Source organism: Macaca nemestrina, chromosome 11 (assembly GCF_043159975.1).
Source record: "Macaca nemestrina isolate mMacNem1 chromosome 11, mMacNem.hap1, whole genome shotgun sequence".
NCBI classification, from domain to species: Eukaryota; Metazoa; Chordata; class Mammalia; order Primates; family Cercopithecidae; genus Macaca; species Macaca nemestrina.
The window spans coordinates 128,126,427-128,144,109 of record NC_092135.1 but is presented as its reverse complement, the minus strand read 5'-3'; the positions used below and the strand labels follow the sequence as shown (position 1 = coordinate 128,144,109).

Below are 17,683 nucleotides of genomic sequence, written 5' to 3'. Positions count from 1 at the left end.
TTTAAAAATGTCAGATGTTGGCCAAGAGCAGTGGCTCACACCTATAATCCCAGCACTTTGAGAGTCCAAAGCAGGTGAATCGCATGAGCCAAGGAGTTTGAGACCAGCTTAGGCAACATGGTGAAACCACGTGTCTACAAAAAATACAAAAATTAGCCACACCCGGTGATAGTCCCAGCTACTTGGGAGACTGAGGTGGGAGGATCACCTGAGCCTGCGGAGTTCGAGGATGCCATGAGCTGTGATTGCACCACTGCATTCCAGCCTGGGCAACAGAGTAAGTCCCTGTCTCAAAAAAAAAAAAAAAAAAAAGTCAGGTATTTTCCCTGAGTACATTAGAAACTCTTCCCTATAATCGTCCAATAATAGGGCTAGCACTGAGGTTTTTGTGTTATAGGTGAGGAAATAAACACTCCTTTTGCTGAGACTAAGGAACCAGGTTGGGGTGTCTGGACACATAGTGCAATCAGGGGAGGCTAAAGACAGCAGAGGTCCTCAGAGAAGCCATTCATTCTCCCAGCAACTTGCTAAGCACATGCTGTCTGTTCTGGGCAGTCCTGGGCATACCATTGGTGAAAATACATGGTCTTGCCTGCCTGGAGCTTATATTTTTCTGATGTGAGAATGCGGCTCCATTTTGTTATTGGAGGCACTTGTGCCGCAAAGCCTGTTGGGAAAAATGGCGGGCTAGAAACCTGCTTGGCTGGATGGTCTTCCTGCCGCTTATCCCTGGGGGCTGCTTTTTAAATAATCACTGTTACAGCTTTGTCAGAAATAAAAAAGCGTAAATAGATGCTAATTAAGGAAATGCAAGTGATCTTTGCTGCAAATTCTGGATGTGGCCACTGATGTTGCACCGTGTCTTTTCTTCCCCTGTCGGCCTGTGCAGGCCTGGGCAGCGGGATGGCCTACCTGCCCGCGGTGGTCATGGTGGGCAGGTATTTCCAGAAGAGACGCGCCCTCGCCCAGGGCCTCAGCACCACGGGAACCGGATTCGGTACGTTCCTGATGACTGTGCTGCTGAAGTACCTGTGCGCAGAGTACGGCTGGAGGAATGCCATGCTGATCCAAGGTGCCGTTTCCTTAAACCTGTGTGTGTGCGGGGCGCTCATGAGGCCCCTCTCTCCTGGGAAAAACCCAAACGACCCAGGAGAGAAAGATCTGCGCGTCCTGCCAGCGCACTCCACGGAATCTGTGAAGTCAGCTGGACAGCAGGGAAGAACAGAAGAGAAGGATGGTGGGCCCGGGAACGAGGAGACCCTCGGCGACCTGCAAGCCCAGGAATGCCCCGATCGGGCCGGGCACAGGAAGAACATGTGGGCTCTCCGGATTCTGAAGACGCTCAGCTGGCTCACCATGAGAGTCAGGAAGGGCTTCGAGGACTGGTACTCGGGCTACTTTGGGACAGCCTCTCTATTTACAAATCGAATGTTTGTAGCCTTTATTTTCTGGGCTTTGTTTGCATACAGCAGCTTTGTCATCCCCTTCATTCACCTCCCAGAAATCGTCAATTTGTATAACTTATCGGAGCAAAACGACATTTTCCCTCTGACGTCAATTATAGCAATAGTTCACATCTTCGGAAAAGTGATCCTGGGCGTCATAGCCGACTTACCCTGCATCAGTGTTTGGAACGTCTTCCTGTTGGCCAACTTCACCCTTGTCCTCAGTATTTTTATTCTGCCGTTGATGCACACGTACGCTGGCCTGGCGGTCATCTGCGCACTGATAGGGTTTTCCAGTGGTTATTTCTCCCTAATGCCTGTAGTGACTGAAGACTTGGTTGGCATTGAACACCTGGCCAATGCCTACGGCATCATCATCTGTGCTAATGGCATCTCTGCGTTGCTGGGACCACCTTTTGCAGGTAAACTCTGTGAGGTTTTAAGAGCTCAGAGTGCATGTAGATATGGTGTGTTATGTTATAAAGTCCAAGATAAGAAGGTTTCCATTTGTGCACATGTTCCTTTTATCTTCCCATTCCTGCCCCCTAATTTCTCATTTATACATTTGAGTAAGTTAAAGACTATTCTTTCTTTTCTTTTGTTTTCTTTCTTTTTTTTTTTTTTTTTTGGAGATGGAGTCTTGCTCTATCGCCCCAACTGGAGTGCAGTGGTGCGATCTCAGCTCACTGCAACCCCTGCCTCCCAGGTTCAAGCGATTCTCCTGCCTCAGCCTCCCAAGTAGCTGGAATTACAAGTGCACACCACCACGCCCGGCTAATTTTTTATGTTTTTGGTAGAGATGGGGGTCTCACCATGTTGGCCAGGCTCGCCTCGAACTTCTGACCTCAGGTGATCCACCTGCCTCAGCCTCCCAAAGTGCTGGGATTACAGGCATGAGCCACCGTGCCTGGCCAAGGCCATTCTTTTATGTAGAATGTAGATGAAATGTAGATGAACTTTCGATCCTATCCACATGATAAGGCAGTCAGGCTGGTAGAGTGAGGAAATAAAGCGGATGGGTTGATGGAATACTGCCGGGCTCCTTACCCATTTGAAGAAGGTGGCCTCTGGGCAGTTCCAGCTGATTTCTGTCACCAAGAAATACTGAGAATTGTTGCCAGATCTTCTGGGTGTTGTTTCTCCCCAAAGGGAAGCTAAGAATCTGTACTGTTAGGTAGCACTAACAGATTTCCAAAACACCATGTGGCAGGTGCAACAGAACACATCCATGGACTCAATCCAGCCCTGCATTCGCTTCCTATTGTTGCTGTAATAAATTGCCAGAAACTTATGGTGGCTTAAAACAATACAGATTGGCCAGATGTGGTGGCTCACACCTGTAATTCCAGTACTTGGGGAGGCCGAGGCAGGAGGATCACTTGAGCCCAGGAGTTCGAGACCAGCCTGGCCAATATAGTGAGACCCCATCTCCACACAGACACACACACATGCATGCATACACACAAGCACGCACACACACACACACAAATACAGATTTATTATCTTACTGTTCTGGATGTCAGCAGAGCTGAATTCCTTCTTGAGGCTTTAGGGGAGAATTTGTTTCCTTGTCTTTTCCAGCATCTGGAGGCCACTTTCATTCTTTGGCATGTACCCTCTTGCTCCATCTTCTAAGCCAGCAGTGTAACGTCTTCCCACCTCTCTCTGATTCGGACTTCCTGCCACCTCCTTTCACCTTTTTTTTTTTTTTTTTTTTTTTTTTATGGAGTCTCCCCCTGTCACCCAAGCTGGAGTGCAGTGGCATGATCTCAGCTCACTGCAACCTCCACCTTCTGGGTTCAAGCAAGTCTCCTGCCTCAGCCTCCTGAGTAGTTGGGATTACAGGCATGCGCCACCACGCCTGGCTAAATTTTTTTGTATTTTTAGTAGAGATGGGGTTTCACCATATTGGCCAGGCTGGTCTCGAACTCCTGACCTTGCGATCCCTCCCACCTCGGCCCCCTGAAGTGCTGGGATTACAGGCGTGAGCCACCATGCCTGGCCACCTCCTTTCACTTATAAGGGTGCCTATGATTACATTGGGCTCACCTGATCCTGGATCATCTCCCCAGCCCAGGTCCTAAATTAATCACACCTGCAATGTCCCTTTTGCCCTAATTAGGTCACATATTCATGGGGTAGAGAAATTAGGGATAGGAGCATTCTGCCTACCACAGGCCTGAAGGCCACTAGCTGGCAACATCTAGGATACGATCTCTGTCATGTATTCCCTTCATTTACAAGAGGCAAATTCACCAGAGAACTTGGTATTCGGGCATACCAGAAGCCTTGGGCATCAAGGAATCTTGTGTCTGGGCCAGTGCCTTTGTGGAAAGGCAAGTCAGGTTTGGGCAGGTAGACTCATGCCCCAAGACACCAGCTGCTGGGTGAAGATAACAAGGTCTATCCTCTGTCCAAGAACTGGAGATAGGAGTCTGCATAGCATGGCAAAGGCTGGGGCAGAATGCCAATACAAAGGTGCTCTCTGGTGGTGGCCCTCAGCCAGCCAGCCAGGGCTGGTAGTGATTGTCAGAGCTGCTGGAGGTTTTGTGCAGAGCCTCGAGCTAACCCAGTGGAGCCTCACCTGTTCAGATGTCCCCTCCCCCAGCCACCCCCAAGCAACCTCCTGTCTGGGCCCTACAGGCTCTTTATTCTCATATCCTCTGGCAGGAGTATCTCTCCCCAGTGGGTGAAGGAATCCCATGGGTACAGGACAAAGCCCTCCCTTCCCCTTTTTTCCCAGTCTTTCTATAAGTCATAAAGTCACCTCCTCCCTTAAGACCCCCACTGGCAGAGAGCTTGTGCCAACAAACACGCTTTTAAATCTCCTTGAAATCTAAAGTACAAGAAATCATAGATTTTTGCCTATGCAGCAGACAACACCGGCAGTCGGCTGACTAAAGGTTTAAGGTCCAAGAGTCCCCTTAGGAATCCTCAGGGCTACATATAGGGCTCCTCCTGGAGCAAGCTGCCCCTGGTGTCTGCCTGTGCACAGAGATGCAGATGCAGCATTTTTAAGTGAAAATGGCTATAGCAACAGAGCAAACTATATTGGCAGTTGAAAGGTCTAAAATTGCTCACTGATCTCATGTAAAATTCTCTGTCAGGTCAGAATGCATTTGATTATAACATCCTGACAATGATGGTTTAAGCATATTTCTGTCACATAACCAGAAATATAGAGTTCAGGGACTGGAGGATGTTGGGGCAATGTCTCAGAGATCCTCTTGGCCGTTTCCTCATGCTAACTGCCTCATGGTGACATAATGGTTGCTGTATCTCCAGCCACTGCATCATCATTTATAGCAGGGAGAAGGAAGTGGGGAAAGGCTCAGTCCCATCAGAATTCCACTTACATCTGATTGGCCAGAACTATATCACACAGCTAGTTCAAGCTTCAAGGGGAGCTGTGAATGGACTATTTTGCTTTCCAGCCTCTCTACTAGAGGAAGGAAAGGAGAAAAGAATTGGGATTGGCAGTTCAGTCAGCCAATGGTGCCTGCTAGAGATGTTAAATATCCAATGGAGGTATAGGGACCTAGTAGTTGCTCCTCTGCCCTCTGATTGGAGGTCCTTCAGATACATTGTATGCATAAAAGGACTCTGTCACTGATGGTTCTTTGCATGATCCAGGGGTACTTTCTTCTAATGGGCAGGCTCGGGTTGTTTTGTCTTGATCCATCAGATTTCAATGGCAGCATCACAACACAACTGTGAGGTGTGGCCTGAGTAATTCTCGTGATCAGTGTTAGTCAAAGCACCAGACTTTGCCAGGATAGTTTTCTTATCCCATCCCTGTGGTCCTGTGCTGTCCATTCATCTGCATTCTAGCGAGCTTTCTTGAGTGGAAGAGAGAGGAATGACAAGTAGAGGACAGGGAGTTATACCCAACCCTCAGTCATCAGGTCTTATCTCTTGACTGCTTCGAGGTTCCTCCCTGGAGGTGGGTTCTGTAGTGGAATGGGATCCACCATGGATGATAGAAATCGTTGTGTTAATGGTTGGGAGCCTTCTATGATGCGTATCATGTGGTGCTATGGAAACCCCAAAATCAACATTCGGATGTGCCTGTCTAGGCCAGCAAGCTAAAGGGGACTTTCTTTATTTGCATTTGTTGGTTTCTTCATCTTCCATTGAATTCGTGCACTAAGGAATGATGAACAACATTCGTTGGCTACCTGCATGATGTTTCATTTATTGACTTTCCAGACCAAGGAGCCAACATTGCAATGAGATGCAAGCCACCATTTATGTGCACTGTAGGCTCAGAGCGACTCGCAATATGAGTGACTAAATGACCACATTACACTCTTGCTAGAAATTCGAAGTGCACTAGAAATTATTGCTTAGCTGGGTTTGCTGCAAGGAAAATTACTGTTCACATTTCCTTTTTTTAAAAAAAAAAGTTTCAAGAAAGTACAATCAGAGATATTGAACAGACATTTCAACCATGTCATTCAGCAGCGTGGACTTCTTGATCTAATTTATTTATAATATTGTTGGGTGTTTTGTTCAATCCCTTTAAAGATATAATATAGGCCGGGTGCGGTGGCTCATGCCTGTAATGCCAGCACTTTGAGAGGCTGAGGTGGGCGGATCACCTGAGGTCGGGAGTTGGAGACAGCCTGGCCAACATGGTGAAACCTCATATCTACAAAAATACAAAAATTAGGCACCTGTAATCCCAGTTACGTGAGAGGCTGAGGCAGTAGAATTGCTTGAACCTGGGAGACGGATCAGTGAGTCAAGATCACGCCACTGCACTCCAGCCCGGGTGACAAGAGCAAGACTCTGTCTCAAAATAAAAATAAAATAAAATACAAAATTATGTAATAGTAGTACATACTTTCCTAGATGTTTCAGTGTATAATATGGCAAAACCTCAGCCACCAGATTTGACTGACCAATATTCCACACACATCTCTTCCAGTCACATAAAATCTAACACCTTAATAATCTGAAAAATTAACCAAAAGCCAGGGCCCTTATTTAATTAATAAGAAAAACAGCATTACTTATTTGACAGACTCAAATGAAAAGAAAATGTACTTTAATCGGGAACCAGATTTTACTTTGAAGCTATAGGTTTGAATTGGTGTTTGGATGAGGGTTGCCAAGAATCCTGGGTTGCCAAGAATCCCAGGTTCCAAATGCAGGAACTGAGGTCAGACCTCCAGGACGGGTGGTGAAGGATGCATGAGGAAGGCAGCTTGTGGGAACTGTCTTCTCTCTGAAAAAGTTGTGTCAACATGTGCTGAGGGTCAAAGCTCCTGGTAGAGTCCTGTCTCTCTTGACCTGCTTTACATCTGACCGGGTTTGAATTCAAACTAGCAGAAATATTAAAACAGGCACCAAAGGGAGATGGCAGGATCCAGAGTTATTTATAAATAAATCCTAAAGGTAGATTGGAGAAAACCTATGGGATTAACTTAACATACTCCTACAGTTAGTGCTATGTTAAATTGTTCAGTAAAGTTGGGTGTGCTTTTTTAAAAAAAAAAAAAACAACTGACATGAGTTACATTTGAAGCTTGGGCATGTGGAGATGTTTTTACAAATATTTATATTTTTAGAGGAAAGAGGACCATTAAAAATAATAATAATAATGAATTTGGCCAGGCGCGGTGGCTCACGCCTGTAATCCCAGCACTTTGGGAGGCTGAGGTGGGTGGATTACCTGAGGTCAGGAGTTTGATCAGCCTTGCCAACATGGGGAAACCCTGTCTCTACTAAAAATACAAAAATTAGCCGGGCGTGGTGGCGCATGCCTGTAATTCCAGCTACTCGGGAGGCTGAGGCAGGAGAATTCTTCAACCCAGGGGGTGGAGGCTGCAGTGAGCCACGATTGTGCCACTGCACTCCAGCCTGGGTGACAGAGTGAGACTATGTCCCAAATAATAATAATAATAATAATAATAATAATTCCACCCAGAAGGGGGAACAGGACATGTTCAAAGAGCCAAGAGAAATGTGTTTGAGATGCTAACAAATTCAGCATGGCTTGTGCTGGTGAGCAGGGGAGAAAGCTAGGCAGGGGCCACATCACAGAGCCTGGAGCTTATAATCAACCCCTTCCACCAAAAAGTAAATAAATAGTCTGAATGAAATACAGCTTAATTTTCCAGCCAGGTGGGATTTTGTCCCATTTCTGAGGTCCATGTTAAGCAGCAATAAGTTCGACTTGTTTCAGCCATTTGAAACAAAGCATTCAGGTGTTTGTTACTTAGAGTCATCATTCCTGCTCTCAATCACTTGATCATGTGGAAAGCGAGAATTTAGCCGTTAAAATGACCTGGTCAGCTTTCATATGGAGATAAGTGGACTATGGGAACCTCATTTGTATTTATTGATTTTTTTAAAATTGTAGATTACAGTTATTCCCATCACTACTCTGTTGATACAGATCACTCTGCATTATTTGCAATTGAATTGCTCATTTTGTCCTAATTCACAGTTGTCCACAGTTGCCAACTGGTAACACTGAGTAGAAGTTGAGTGTGTTTTTGTTCATAGGTCAGTGTCAATTGCCTTTCCATTCAATTCTGAAGCTGAAGCATTACTTTTGAATTATGTTTAATCTTTTTTGTCCCCCTTGTCTCCAATTATAGATTAAGAAAAGATGATAGAGCATTTTACTGAGCCACTTCTAAAGAGTCGGATTTTTTTTCATTTCTATTTTTTACATAAAATAACAAATACAGAAACTTGGTTTACTTTTAAAGTAGATACAAAATTCATACCTTTTAACTTGTTGCTTTTGTAAAAAAAATTATAGATTTGTATGCAATTGTTTGTTTTTCTTTATGAATGCCTTGACTGATCCCTGTAAATAGATAATCCAGGCATAGTCATCACACACTAGATACAATAAACAAAGAGATACAGATAACAACCGGAAGTCGGAGGGACTGGTTTACACCTTTCCTAGTTGCTTTTGTGTGGCTGTTTCTTGATAGGAGAAGTTTAAGTTGCATTTATGCACTCGTTTGCCAATTAGTTGTTTTAAAGATGTTTCTGAAAAGTGGCCACGGAATACTATGTTTGATCATAAAATCTTATTTTTTTATTTCATTTTATTTTTTGAGACGGAGTCTTGCTCTGTTGCCCAGGCTGTAGTGCAGTGGCATGATCTCGGCTCCTCTGCAACCTCTGCCTCCTGGAGTCAAGCAATTCTCATGCCTCAGCCTCCTGGGTAGCTGGGATTACAGACATGCCCCACCACACCCAGCTAATTTTTGTATTTTTTAGAGATGGGGGTTTTGCCCTGTTGGCCAGGCTGGTCTCGAACTTCTGGCTTCATGTGATCTCCCCGCCTTGATCTCCCAAAGTGCTGGGATTACAGGTGTGAGTCACTGAGCCTGGCCATTAAATCATTTATATTTTAAGTCTTTGCTAATGTGCTTACTAAAAGGGGAAAAAATGACATTTTTACCATAAATAAAACTCTTGCGTGTAGCTCAATCCACTCAGTTTGCGTAGTTGACTATGTGGGAACCATGACTTGTGACCCATTCTTAGAATTAATCACTGAAATATAGGAAACAGATTTCATAGATTCTGAGACACGTTTTTCTCATATTTTAACGTCTGAAATTAGAATGCCTTTTACAAAGTCCTGAGGAAATATTGAGTCATATTTGAATGGACAAGAATATTTATTTTTTACTGATATATAAAATAATGGCACATCAGTGTCTTAGAATTCATGAAATATAGTGGTATTTTACAGAATGTCTAATAAGATGATTATATTAAGCTGTTAAATTATAATATTAAATTATTTGAAAATAACATAATTTAGTCAGCATCTATGGCAGTATCTTTGGCAACTTAGAATTTTATAAATGTAAATATTAAAGTTTTGTGGCTATAAATGTGAATTTTATAACACCCGAAGATTTTGATTCTTTCTAGAACAGATGTGTACCCTCAAATACTTCAGAATGAATGAAAGTTCAAATGTCTTCTGCCCAGCCTCTTTTGATACACACTAAAAACTTTAGAATCATTTTTGTAGGTTTTAGAAAAATTTGTGTTGGCACTTGTGAAAAAAGAAAATAATTGGATTCGCTTTTCACTACTGGCCTTGTGAGGGCCTTCGAGTGAACCAGAAGGTTCTCCCCATGAGTCAGCCGGGAATTGCTTCAAATGCCTTCCAAAACAACCAAATGGCTTTATGAATGCAGCCCTCTCCAGGCACGGGGAACACTGGTGTATAGCACACCCTTAAAAATTGCTAAATGAGAACCAAAAAATATAAAAAACAACAAAAAAAAAAGGAAAATGGATAAATGAAACATTTTATTGGTATGAAATGACATATAAATTCTTTTAGAAACATTTATAGCAGCAATAAATGCCTGCTTTATATTCTTGACTTTTATTGTATCAACTCCATGATAGTGAATATATTCTTTTTTGTTTTGTAGGGTGGATCTATGACATCACGCAAAAATATGATTTTTCCTTCTACATATGTGGTTTGCTTTACATGATAGGAATACTCTTTTTACTTATTCAGCCGTGCATTCGAATTATAGAACAATCCAGAAGAAAATACATGGATGGTGCACATGTTTAGTATCATGTAATGTTCCGTGTGGGTTTCACTGTAATACTCATGCCTACCTCGCATGGTTGCTGTGAGGCACCTATGACAGGACGTGGGAAAGCATTTTGTACAGTAACTGGCACTGTCATTTGTAAATGCCATTGTCACAGCCTCATTTGTAAGCAGCACTGCCTCTCTGTTTGGGGAGATGTAATGCTGGAAGGTATTAAGGACTACATGCATTCTAGAGACGACAGTGTTGTTCAAAGACAGCCTAGTAAATAATTGGTAGAAATACCCTTATCAAAATCATTCTCTTGTCATCTACTGGAACTAGGTTTTTAAATACAGCTTTTAAAACACACACAGGGAATAAAAGCTTTTCAACTCAACCACTTCTTTGTAAGACAAAACCGGAGTATCTGTGTGCTTCCAGAAAGATTCCAGATCAATGGGTTTCAAGCACAAGAATATGACGAGATTTCAGAAATTAATTATTACAGGGAGCTATTGATCTACTAGCATCAAACAAAGGCAAGCTCTAATTCCACAGGTAATACAATTTAGTACAATTAAAGAAACACAGCTTGTATTTTTATGAGGGAATTCTGCAGCTAGGGATCGGGCTTCATAAATCCTCCTCTAAAAGAAGACATTTGCCATTAATCCTAATTCACTGTTATCTAGTTATAAATGGAATCTTGAGACAAAACCTTAACAAAGAAATAACAGTAATGATTTCCTTAGCAGAAGCCGGATTTGTACGCACAACATTAAATAAAGGGCTACAATTCAAGCACTTTTATTCATATCATTGGCCTCTTAGATGATAAACATGATCTGGGGCCTGTAATATTTTTTTCTGAGTTTCTTCTGCCCAAAAAATGTAACATAGAACTAATTGCTAACTGACAAATAAAGCTAATAGTTAAATCATCTCCAAGGAATGTTGCTAATCCAAAATATAACACTATCAATTTGTGAGGGTAATAAATAGAATGCCCTTAGTGTAGATGTCTGTGCCACACCTGACATTGGAGTAGTGATAACAAATAGCCCATCTCTAGACTCTCATGTTGTTATATAGACCATTCATTTGCCTGAGCGTGGCACAGTTTTAAAAATAGTTCTCTTGATTGATTTCATACAGAAGATGACTGTGATCCATGACATCTAATAATGCCCTTTCTTTATCTGAGATGTCTATTTTTCTAAGCCAAACGTTTTTCAGACTGTAGAATGTTCTTCCCAGATCGTTTGAAATTTCTGACTGCCTTAGTTGTTTACAGATAGTTTAAATCTATTTAAATTTCTACTCACAATTTGATCATCACACCCACACAAATCCTTCAATATCATTGCCAGTGTCTTAGGTCAAATTTATCTAAAGTGAATACAGCCCATTCTCAATTATCCTTGACAATTAGAGGCAGGAATGCTACTAGGAATTGGAAGCAAACAATGTCACCCCCAGCGTAATTCTAGCCAGCAGTTTCAGTTATACTCAACCATACCCTTCTGAGCTGTTAACAAGTCATTCAATGGACAAGTTCTCTTTTAGTTCCATCTCCATTATTTCCTGCTCTAATGTCTAGTGGGAGGGGTTGTATCATGAAAGGACCACCAAAATAATAAAAGGCAGCTAATGGAATGGAGAAACAAAAGCATGGTTAATATATACACTCACTATTACCTCCAATGACTCGGGAATTGCCTGCACATTATTATATCCAATAGATTGCATGTCATATTCCATTTGGTTCAACACAACAACCTATGTGTTATCATTACAGCTTTGGCTGCTGTTAAAGAATCCAGCTCTCTATTTTGATAACGACAGTCTTAAAGCTGAGGCAATGCTCCCTCCTCTATCTCTCTCTATGTAATTTGCCATAGAATTAGGATGATTAGATTGAAACACGTTATATGTTTTAAAAACTACATTGCTTCATTACTTTCATTTTCTGACAACATCAAATTAACAAGAGGCAGTGTTAAATATTTTAAATGGTGCTATAGCCAATGTATTTGGATGCTTGCACTGCTGGTTGTGTATCATCAATATAAACTTTTTATCCAATGACTCGACTTTAATTACATCTAAGTTAGACTTGTTCACGTTCAGTTTGTACAGTTGTGTGTTGACTTACTATGTTTTTGAAAGTGGCGACTTCTACCAAATGAGAAGTTCCCATTGTCAAAAAAAAAAAGAGACCTGCTTGCAGTATTCATGTTCACAACAGAGTAAAAGAGAATATTGTAAAGAATTACTGCAGGGCCGGGCGCGGTGGCTCAAGCCTGTAATCCCAGCACTTTGGGAGGCCGAGACGGGCGGATCACGAGGTCAGGAGATCGAGACCATCCTGGCTAACACGGTGAAACCCCCTCTCTACTAAAAAATACAAAAAACTAGCCGGGCGAGGTGGCGAGCGCCTGTAGTCCCAGCTACTCGGGAGGCTGAGGCAGGAGAATGGCGTAAACCCGGGAGGCGGAGCTTGTAGTGAGCTGAGATCCGGCCATTGCACTCCAGCCTGGGCGACAGAGCGAGACTCCGTCTCAAAAAAAAAAAAAAAAAAAAAAAAAGAATTACTGCAAATATTTCCTGTTTGTTATTTGCTGTTCTTTGAAGATATTATAAAAGGTTAATTGTATATTTATATCATGTGCTTTATCATTTTCCTCTCATGTATCCAAGTAATTTTTATTTACATACAACTAAATAAATGTTGTCCTCTTTGAAGACGGTCAGTGAGTTTTTGTATAACATTTCTATTTTGTTGGCTTCGAAGAGAATACTCCTAAAATGTAGGTGGTAATTATTTGTTTCATTCTTTCCCCTGAAAAACTATTTCTGTAGGTGCGTTCACAAACCACGTGGGCAGAATCACTTAGAATGATTGTGAAAAGTGCTGCGTCTAAGTATTAAATTTAAAATGCACACATCTTTGAATCCAGCAATTGCATTTCTAACATCATTTTCTACATATGAACACAGACTAATATGTAAGGATTTTTTGTTTATCATTTGTTATATAAAAGACTGGGCTGGGTGCAGGTGGTTCACGAGGTCAGGAGATCGAGACCATCCTGGCCAATATGGTGAAACCCCGTCTCTACTAAAATACAAAAAATTAGCAGGGCATGGTGGCATGCACCTGTTGTCCCAGCTACTCGGGAGGCTGAGGCAAGGGAATCGCTTGAACCCGGGAGGTGGAGGTTGCAGTGAGCTGAGATCGTGCCACTGCACTCCAGCCTGGCAACAGAGCAAGACTCTGTCTCAAATTAAAAAAAATAAAAAAATAAAAGACTGGAAACGATTTAAATGTCTACCAATAGATAACCGTTAAAATATAGTATAACTGTTAAAGTACAGTATAAAGTATTTTAAAGTATAGACCTATGATAATACAGTGGAATTTGTAGAATTATTAAACAAAAAAGGCAGATCTATATGTAGAATTTGGAAACAGTCTGAAGATATAGTGCTTAAAAAAAAAAAAAAAGCAAGATAGGCTGGAAGTGGTGGCTCACGCCTATAATCCCAGCACTTTAGGAGGCCAAGGGGGATGGATCACTTTGAGCTCAGGAGTTTGAGACCAGCCTGGGCAACATGGCAAAACCCTGTCTCTATTAATAATACAAAAATTAACTGGGCATGATGGTGGGCACCGGTAATCCCAGCTACTCAGGAGGCTGAGGCAGAAGAATCGTTTGAACCCAGGAGGTGGATTGCACCATTGCACTCCAGCCTGGGCGACAGAGCAAGACTCTGTCTCAAGAGAGAGAGAAAAAAAAGGCAAGATAAAGCAATATGTTTAATATTCCAATTATATGTTTTCATTACCAAAAAAAAAGTCATTCATATATATAATAGGCTTAGACATGAATTGAAAATTGCTGGGAAGAAATATAAAGAAGCATAAGAAAACATTAACAGTTGTTGGCTCCAGGGAAGAAAATCTGTGGACTAAGGTAGGTCTGATTTTTTTTTTTCCTTATGCCCATAATGCTTTTTCAATTTAAAACTTGTATCCAAAATTATTTTGAATGCAGATTCCTGGGCCTACTTAAAACCTAGAGAATTAGGAATGGGACCAGTAAATCTTCCTTTTAGATAAGTTTCTCAGTTAATTCTTGTGCATATTAAAATTGCACACCCAGCCTCAACATATTTAAGGGCAAAATATTCCAATGAATTTCAAATACTTGTCCTGAACCTCTCTCGTTATTTCCTTTTATACAGCATTCTGGTCAATTACTATCTATGAAGCCTTCACAGTGTATAATCTTTTACTCGGTCCTTTTCCAATCAGCAAAAGTGGACTGGGGTTCTATAGGAGCAAGGCAGGCTAATGCAAAGCCCCTGCCCTCAAGCAGCCTGCATGAATAAGTAACCAATACTCCAGCGCCGGAAGAATGATAACAAAGCCAAGGGAAATGAATCCTGATGTGTTTAAATGAAACTATAGCCGGGCGTGGTGGCTCACGCCTATAATCCCAGCACTTTGGGAGGCTGAGGTGGCTGGATCCCCTGGCCAAGGTGGCTGGATCACCTGAAGTCAGGAGTTCAAGACCAGCCTGGTCAACATGGTGAAACCCCATCTCTACTAAAAATACAACAAATAGCCGGGCGTGGTGGCGTGTGACTGTAATCCCAGCTACCTGGAAGGCTGAGGCAGGAGAGTCGCTGGAACCCAGGAGGCAGAGGCTGCAGTGAGCCAAGATCATGCCAACGCACTCCAGCCTGGGCGACAGAGCGAGACTCCATCTCAAAAACAAACAAAAAAAGATGTAATAAATAATATGAAAGAAGGAGGGCTGGGCGTGGTGACTCACGCCTGTAATATCAGCACTTTGGGAGGCAGAGGCTTGAGCCCAGGAGTTTGAGACCAGCCCAGGTAACATAGTGAGACTCTGTCTCTACGAAAAAGTTTAAAAAGTTAACTGGGTGTTGTGGTGTGCACCTGTAGTCCCAGGTACTTTGGAGGCTGAGGTGGGAGAACTACCTGAGCCCAGGAGTTCAAAGCTGCAGTTCATGAGCTGGGATCACATCACTGCACTCCTGCCTGAGTGACAGAGTGAGACTCCATCTCAAAAAAAAATAAGAAGTAGAAAAATTCAATAAAACAATTAAAGAACTAAAGAACTTTCACTAGGAATGACCACTTGTCAAATGAAAGATACAGACTACAAGGGCTAGTGTTACAGTTCTGAAACTTGGGTTTCAAACACAAACAGCTTTAAATAGTGATTCCTCTAGACCTCTAATAAACAAATATGCCCCACCATTGGTATAAATTTCAGAAAGAAAAAACCAGGAAACAGGAATGTTTGCTATTAACCCAGCTAAAACCTGATAAAAATATTTTAAGAGCTGTACAGTCGAAAGTACACTTAATTAAAACCGATATTTAGGCTATATATGTATACGTACACTTATTTGAGTCCTCTGTTCTCTCTGTGACAGCTTCTCAGTCAACTGAATTTCTCTCTTCTGAAACCCCTGCTAACTATATGTGCTCCCTCTGTTTCTCCTTTCGTTGACATGATTTTTTGCCAAGGATAATGTAAAACCTTCTTGGCCATTTGGAAAACAAGATCTTCTGAAACTGGCTACTCTAGGACTTGTTCTTCCATTTACTACTGTCTCTTCTTCCTCTTGCCACTTTTGACACCAAGAAAGCTTCTAGCAGCCCAAGGACCCTTCAGGAACAAGAAAGGACACCACAGACTCCTCCTTTTTGGGTAGGGTACCTCTGTTTTTCCTCATGGAGCCCCAAGAATTGTGGGGTGGACAGGCTCCCCTCAGTCTAAAGCTCTACTCTTTTTTTGTTGTTTATTTTTGATATAGTTACACTCTGTCACCCAGGCTGCAGTGCAGTGGCATGATCTCGGTTCAAGGCAACCTCTGCCTCCTGGGTTCAAGCGATTCTCCTGCCTCAGCCTCCTGGGTAGCTGGGACTACAGGCACGCGCCACCACACCAGGCTAATTTTTGTATTTTTAGTAGAGATGGGGTTTCACCATATTGGCCAGGCTGGTCTCAAACTCCTGACGTCTAGTGACCCACCTGCCTCGGCATTCCAAAATGCATGCTGGGATTACAGGCATGAGGCACCTCGCCCAGCCTAGCTCTACTCTCTTTTATATTGAACTCCTTGATCTTTTCAGCTTTCAAATGCATACATGTGTATGTGTATTAGTTACATGTTGTGTCTACATATATGTATATGTCTATACTTGTGTTTGGATATTGTCTACATGGTATCAAATTGACATAACAATAAATGAGTAATCAAAAATTAAATACATAAGCCCAAATATTTTTCAAGTTCATGTGATTTGAGTAAATATTTTGGTAAATATGAGTAGTTTAATATTGTTGGTTTAATAAAAACAAATGTCTTTTGACTTATCAGCAAAATATGCATGTATTTAATGTTAAGGTGATTGCTTTTATGATATTTAGATAATATATGGTAATATTAATAGCAAAATGGTTAATAGAAAATTTAAGTTGAGATGATGGCTGGATTTGTCTAATGGCTCATGAGATTTTTCCAAACACAGTTGTTAAGAATGAATAAGGCTGGGCATGGTGGCTCATGCCTGTAATCCCAGCACTTTGGGAGGCCGAGGCAGGCAGATCATGAGGTCAGGAGTTCAAGACTAGCCTGGCCAATATGGTGAAACCCCATCTCTACTAAAAATACAAAAATTAGCCAGGCGTAGTGGCGCACACCTGTAGTCCCAGCTACTCGGGAGACTGAGGCAGGAGAATCGCTTGAACCCGGGAGACGGAGGTTGTAGTGAGCTGAGATCGTACCACTGACTCCAGCCTGGGTGACAGAGTGTGACTCCATCTCAAAAAATAATAATAATTATTATTATTATAATAAATGTAAATAGGACAAAAGTTTATAAATTGACTTATAATATGTTTTATAATATATTTACTTTAAGAAGTTTCTAGGCTGGGCATGGTGGCTCACACTGTGATCCCAGCACTTTGGGAGGCCAAGGCAGGCAGATCACTTAAGGTCAGGAGTTAGAGACCAGCCTGGCCAACATGGCAAAACCCCGTCTCTAGTAAAAATACAAAAATTGACCAGGTGTGGTGGTGCATGCCTATAATCCCAGCCACTTGGGAGGCTGAGGCAGGAGAATTGCTTGAACCAGGGAAGCGCAGGTTGCAGTGAGCTGAGATCATACCACTGCACTCCAGCCTGGGTGACAGAGTGAGACTCCTTCTCAAAAAATACAATAAAATAAAAAGTTTCTATATCCTTAGAGTTTTGCTAAGGCAAATTACATGATAAATGTTCATTAAATATGTAGGTCATTTCCGAATAAGATATAATGCTATGACACTCAGTACTAAATATTAGTTTAATCTTACATACTTTTGGCTTCTTATTTCAGAGAAACGAAATATATCTGGATGTTAGTAAATATGTTCTATTCCACATTGAAAAGTGGTTCCATGGCCAGGCGCTGTGGCTCATTCCTGTAATCCCAGCACTTCAAAAGGCCGAGGCAGGCCTGAGGTTGGGAGTTCGAGACCAGCCTGACCAACATGAAGAAACCCCGTTTCTACTAAAAATACCAAATGAGCCAGGCATGGTGGCACATGCCAGTAATCCCAGATACTTGGGAGGCTGAGGCAGGAGAATCTCTTGAACCCGGGA

General features: G+C 42.1%; 1 protein-coding gene across 4 annotated transcripts in view; it reads left to right on the top strand.

Moving 5' to 3' along the window:
- Positions 1-16,360, top strand: part of LOC105473957 (solute carrier family 16 member 14) — a 40,155-nt gene extending 23,795 nt beyond the window's left edge. For 2 of the 4 annotated variants that reach the window (XM_011728214.3, XM_071073506.1), the window contains 2 exons: positions 890-1,867; positions 9,875-12,585. In XM_011728214.3, coding sequence (XP_011726516.1) covers positions 890-1,867; positions 9,875-10,026 — 1,130 coding nt within the window. In that variant the 3' untranslated portion in view covers positions 10,027-12,585. The other 2 variants (XM_011728215.3, XM_071073505.1) reach the window with 2 other exon arrangements.
- Positions 16,361-17,683: the final 1,323 nt, after the last annotated feature.